This window comes from Micropterus dolomieu, linkage group LG22, assembly GCF_021292245.1.
Source record: "Micropterus dolomieu isolate WLL.071019.BEF.003 ecotype Adirondacks linkage group LG22, ASM2129224v1, whole genome shotgun sequence".
Taxonomy (NCBI): Eukaryota; Metazoa; Chordata; class Actinopteri; order Centrarchiformes; family Centrarchidae; genus Micropterus; species Micropterus dolomieu.
The window spans coordinates 14,448,064-14,454,271 of record NC_060171.1 but is presented as its reverse complement, the minus strand read 5'-3'; the positions used below and the strand labels follow the sequence as shown (position 1 = coordinate 14,454,271).

Here is a 6,208-nt window from a genome sequence, read left to right as displayed (position 1 = left end):
GATTCGACAGACTTGATGATGTCACTTCCGTTTGTATTTTGGAAACTTTATTAGAAACCTTAAACAAAAACAGCGGCTGCCTGGTCTGAATACTGCAGAAGATTGACAAGAAAGTAATTGTAAAACAATCAGATAAGGTAAAGAACAACAATGAGAAAGCAATGATATTCAAAATTCAGTTTATTATGTTTGTAATACTTTGATAAACAGTCCCTTGTATAACTGTACACTAAACTACATTAACATAATTACATTAAATATGAAATTACAGCCATTGAACAACCGCAATAAAGGAGTACATTCTAAGAATTTAAAGATGTTTTTTTATATATTAATGTTTGGATATCTAGTGGGGGACCACAGGTTCAGGATGTCAGTAGGGAATGAATGTGCATATAGAACAGAAAGTAGCTTTCACAACTAAAAACAATTAAGCTGATGATACACGGGGCAACTTTTTGTAGCAAGTCCGACTATGTTTTGAACGGATAGCGGCGGTGCGGTGCGGGGCGGGTGGCGGAGTGGTGGGAGAAGGGGATTACGGTAGTAATCTTTACTCATTACCATTGATGGCAACGTTGTCCTACACGATTGCTCTAAAAGTTGCTCTGTGTATCATCAGCTTTAGAGATTAAAGGTCAACCATATTTTAAAAACATATATGGAAAATCAACCTCATGTTTTTCAGGTTTACCTGCTTTTTTTCATTAGAATAATATTGGCAGGAGAGTTGCTGTCAAGAATGAACAAGGCTTGTTGGGCACACAATTAAAAATGTTTCATCAACTACAAATTGTACCTAACATTTTATGCCTATGCTCCTTTATTGGCAGACTAACTGATATTGATTAATTTCTACAAGCCAATCTAATCTTCCTCACTATACCCCATATTCCAACATTGCTCATTGACAGAGAAGCAACAAAACCCAATGTTACCTTTCTCTTTTTTCAGTCTTAAACCTTACTGCTTCTCCTGCATTTGTGTTTTGTTTCCTTGTATCCCATTTATTTCCACAGACTGCATTCTTCCTTTACTTTTTGTGCAAAAAAACAAATAAATTAAGTCCTTTATGTCACCATATATCAATACATCACTTTGTCACTTCTATCCTAGACTGATGCTAGTCAGCACCAATGTTATTTTCTGCAATATACATTTTACATATTTAGTTGTAACCATAAGTAGCCTACTTCTGTGAAGTTTTCTTTCAATAATTCAGTAATACAAGCGTGCCATTTGGTTTAATTACTCTCTTGAATATGTAAATCTACCCTGGCCATCAGACTGGAGTATATACAGTGCTATTGATATGCCCTATGTACAACCAAAACTGAGTCTATCTCGGTGATTGTACTCTAGCAAACAGAAACATTGGTGTGTCTTTAGTAAGTCTGTCTACCATTTAAACCTCTGTGTCATCATCCTTAAGCCCAGATCTGGAAAAAAGGAAACAGCAGATATTACAAGATATCACCAAAAAAGGTCACTGTAGACTGAAAAGACATCAGATCAGACAATAATAATCTCATACCCGAAGAGTGTGGTCCCAGGAACCTGTGCTGAAGGCCGTCCCGTCTGGGGAAACACGCAGTGTACTGACACGGTTCTCGTGTCCAAACAGAATGGAGACCCGTGTTCCTTTGAGAACATCCCAAACATTTATGGTGTAGTCATTGTAGCCGCCAAAGAGTAGCCGCCCTGAAGGATTAAAAAATACATAAATGCTTTTATAGCGTAACTCTAATATACAAAATAAATTATTTTTAGCTGTTTGGACATTAACTGCTCTTTGTTGGAACCACCTGAATAATACTGAAGGTGACAAAGTGTGAATTTCTTACCACTGAGAGAGAAATCAACACTGGAGACCCCAAATATGATGCTCTCTTTGGAATAAATAGCCACTTCTCTGTCTGCCCTTAAGTCATACAGGCGGCACTGTAATAAAGGTCAGTGTTTGAGTTTTGAAGAAAATGTTCAACATGCTTCCACTTGCATTTTGTGTGGTAAATATCAGATTACTTACTGTAGCATCATCTGAGCCAGATGCAAATGCATCTCCACTGGGATAGTATCTATAAAAGAGCCACAGTTGGGAACAAATTACTCTCTTAAAGCCTTTATGTGTCGGATTTGAATACAGCTGTCTTTTAGCGCCTCCTAGTGGTAGCATGAAAAGAAAACTGTGGCTGAGAATGGGCTAAAAGAAAAAAGTAGATTGCACCAGTTCTCACGTGTTTTTCTACAAGCAAAAAAATGGGCCTTCAGAATAATTTGAAAGATGTTATAACACAAAAAAAAAAACATAGCAAATTTAAATCATCAGCACTTTTCTCACTGAATGATAAATTAAAAGACTATGCTTATCTTACACTTACATCAGAACTCAATATTGACAGAGCTACTTGATCACTTACCGCACACTATTTATGTCTGATTCATGAGTTTCAAAGGACTGAATACACTGTCCTGAACGCATGTCCCACACGTTGGCCTTCTTATCACAGCCCTGCAACAATACACAATAATGCAAAATATTTGAAATACTTCAGTGATGTTTAAATAGACATGGGCTGTAGTGAAAGCGGAGGAGGAAGAGGCATCCTCACCCCTGAAACAAACGTGTTTCCAGTCTCAGAGGGGGCCAGGTCCAGACAGAGCACGTCTGCTGCATGACCATGGAAACTCTGCAACAGCTGCCCACTCTCAACATCCCATAATGCACACGTTCCATCACCGCTGGATGTCAGGATCTTTAACACAAGCAGAAAATGAGAAGGAAGAACAACGTCTGCTCTGAAGTTCAGTAAAAGTCTATATAGGTTAACACTCAGCTATAAATGGATTGTCTTCGCTGTCTGAAACATCATGTGACCAGGATACCAAACCAGCAACGCCTGGCTGCTGTGAATTATTAACAACGTGAGGAAGCTCCTTTCACAGGAATATGGAAGGCAGTGATTTCTGATTAATAATGAGAGAGAAGCCGGGATGAATACAAAAACAGCCCTGGTTTGCAGAAAAACTGTCATTAAAATAGTTGGGAAAAACACTCAACTACCATCTCTACTAACATTTTACTCATTTTTTTTTGTCAATTTGTGGATGTTATTTGTATATGCTGGATATTCTCACCTGCATATCAGAGTTGGTGAAGCTACAGGCGGACAAGTAGTTTGTGTGCATGGCCACTGACTTCTTCTTGGCAGCCAAGTTCTCATTCTTGTCCAGAGACAGAGGATACACTGAGCATTTGTTGTCCAGGCCCCTGTGACAGAAAATAACCCCAGTTTGCCAAAAAAGAAAACTGAAAAGCAAACAGATGTCACGCCACATTGGGATTGTCACGATTAGTAAGACACTCACCCACAAGCTACAGCACAGCCAGAGGGGGCGTAGGCGCAGGCCATCACCCAGGTGCACGGCATTGTCACAGCATGCTCCTAATAAACATCAAAAGACAAAGCTGTGTGAGCCGCGCCAGGACAGTGAGATGAATCACATGCATTAGGCTAAATTAGGACAGAGCAGTAAGCTTTAGGCTGTTAGACATTAAGGTTTTAACAGTTTGTCCAAAACCAATCATCATTCCTCTGGTCAATCTGGTGTCCCTTCATCCTCAATCATTTTCATTCATTAAATTGGACTCAGCTTGTTTTGCATCACTGCACATTGTGGATATCCTGTTGACATTGAAATCCACTGTTCCCCATCCTATTTGCTATGCCTAGTAGTTTTGATTTTCTACATGATATTGGGGAAAGGGAAATTCCCATTAAGAGGTAAAAGATTTTAAAACACTACATTCCAGCTTATATGAACTAAACAGTATTTTAGAAGCTATACACACATATAATTTTTGCCTGTTAAAAGTTTTTTTTTTTTCAGGGAGTTTTTCCTTATCTGAACTGTGGGTCTATGTACATATGGTGCTGTGTGCTTGTTGAACAGATTATAAAGCCACTTGAGGCAAATTTGTGATTTGTTATATTGGGTTATATACATTTTTTTTAACCTTAGATATTCTTGTCTTCAGTGTGTCTCGTTTTTACTGTATTTTCATGTTTTTAATTAGTTAATATATCTTATATTACTGGTGCGTTAATATGTAAATTACTTAAATGTTGCACCTGGTAAATAGGGGGATAATTTTACTTAATTTATATATACTTTATATAATATTTAGCCAACTTTATATAATATTAATATCATAATCTATGTGTTGATTATAACGTGTATTTTTGATCTGAATCTAGAAAGTAAATAAAGCTGTCAGATAATAGGAGTAAAAAGTATAAGATACCTTGTTGGTAGTGAAAGCATCCCACACAATCACTTTCCCATCCTGCATCAAGAAAGTAGAAATCAATACAATATAAACCACATTTATCCAATTATAAACTGGGTTCTCTAATTAACTTCGAGATGGGAAAAACAGGAGCATCTGTGACCTGCGAGGAGCTGACGATCCTCCTCTTGTCCTTACACCAGTCCATACACAGAACTTTGTTGCCATGACCCTTCAGAGTTCTTCGGGTCTTCATGACAAACTGACCCAGCCCCTCGACCTTCTCTGCCACCTGATGGACTGCAAATGTACGCGCGCGCGCGAACGCACGCACACACACGCACACACACACACACACACACATACACACACACACACACACACATTGTACAACACTTTAAATCCTGTGTAGGCTACACCCTCCGTTGATATTCCTAGCAGTAATAAGGATTAGTTTACGCTAAATGGAGGAATATATTGAATTAATCTTTAATAAATCTGTCATGTCCTCCATTAACTAGTGTGAGCATCTCATAAAATGCGTTACATATTAAAGTTAATAATAATTAATAGACTGTTTGTAGTTTTCCTTTAATTTTTTTTATGTAACATCTTTACTATTGCCATATTGCTGAGACATGATTGGGCAAAACCGCTACATGGAAGAAATTCAGATGGAAGCACCGGTCTGTAAAACAAGGAGGCAAACAAACATCCTGTCAGATCTGAGGTAACGTCAGGTCAAAAATCACTTTCCACAAATTCATTTCCCTGTAAAATTGGCAACATTTGACCTCTCGCTAAAATACATTTGGCTGTAATGACCCATTTGCTGTCATTTGTCCCGTCGCACTGTAAACGCAGAGGTGAATCAAGGCCTCTCCATTTTCAGCACTCACGCTCGACATCGTGCAGCTTCGCTCTCTCCTCCTCCAGCTTCGACTTCAGCGTCTCCGACTCCGTTTTGAGATGGGCCAGAGTCTCGTTCAGCTGTACCTCCTGTGTCGCCATTTCAGGGATTAAAGGGGATCTCATATATTTCCTTTGTGCAGGCAGCGATCGGCGGCGAAAGGGCTTAAAGCAGAGCTAACAGCTGATGCTGCTGTCATGACGTCAGAGGGAGAAGATGCTCCTCCAGTTTCCAGAAGAGGAGGAGGAGGAGGAGGAGGAGGAGGATCCTGCATCCTGGTGATGCTGCAGGCTGCATCCTCAGCATCACACAGGCCTCGCTAATCTACCGCTAAATAATGCATTCAACTTCCGCCCAAAAACACAATAGGCTACTGTTTGTCTGTAATGGAAAAATACAGTAGGTAAATATGGCACTCTATTTTATTTCAACGGGATCAACTATGAGGCAAACATAGCATCACATAAAATAGATCTTACAAGAAATACCCGAAAATTGCATATAATTCTCTGTTTTGAGTGAATGATTCAAAATACTGTTGAGTTTTATTGATTCCACTTTGCCTTTCACATTAAAACAGGGCCATGAGAATTTTCATGAGAGTCTTGGGAGTTTTAGCAACCTGGGGGAAGCTTACATTCTATAGTTAAAATAAAATACACATGGTGGGTATTTAATTGGCAAATTTTTCAGTATTTTTAGACACAATTTATTTAAATCAGACTACTTTTGAGCAGCTCAAAACCCAATGAATTTCAGTTTACAATGATATAAAACATAAAAACAGCTAATTCTCACATTTGTGAATTTTCTGTGCACGGACTTATCGATTAATTGAAAATAATTCAAATAATATTTGAAGCAATCAAATATGAAAATCCAAGCAATTATAAGCATTTTAGAGGCTTTCCTGTTGGAAGGACATGATGTCCATGGAGCTGGAGCCTATCCCAGCTGACATTGGGCGAAAGGCGGGGTACACCCTGGACAGGTCGCCAGTCCATCAC

General features: G+C 38.8%; 1 protein-coding gene across 1 annotated transcript; it reads right to left on the bottom strand.

Moving 5' to 3' along the window:
* Nucleotides 1-1,259: 1,259 nt before the first annotated feature.
* Nucleotides 1,260-5,326, bottom strand: gnb5a (guanine nucleotide binding protein (G protein), beta 5a). The gene is made up of 11 exons (XM_046037282.1): nt 5,191-5,326; nt 4,455-4,591; nt 4,307-4,348; nt 3,370-3,446; nt 3,139-3,271; nt 2,613-2,756; nt 2,421-2,512; nt 2,030-2,078; nt 1,845-1,941; nt 1,535-1,701; nt 1,260-1,439 (listed from the first exon to the last, which is right to left on the bottom strand). The coding sequence occupies exons 1-11, from the start codon at nt 5,324-5,326 to the stop codon at nt 1,428-1,430; spliced, it is 1,086 nt and encodes a 361-aa protein (XP_045893238.1). The 3' UTR covers nt 1,260-1,427.
* Between the last annotated feature and the right edge of the window lie 882 nt (nt 5,327-6,208).

Excerpts from the sequence above, each read along its gene's own strand:
- gnb5a (XM_046037282.1), bottom strand. The coding sequence starts at position 5,326 with ATGAGATCCCCTTTAATCCCTGAAATGGCGACACAGGAGGTACAGCTG. Across the intron at positions 2,513-2,612 it reads GAAACACGTTTGTTTCAGGG|GGCTGTGATAAGAAGGCCAA; the intron begins GTGAGGATGCCT and ends GTATTGTTGCAG. Across the intron at positions 1,702-1,844 it reads TGTTGATTTCTCTCTCAGTG|GGCGGCTACTCTTTGGCGGC; the intron begins GTAAGAAATTCA and ends TTAATCCTTCAG.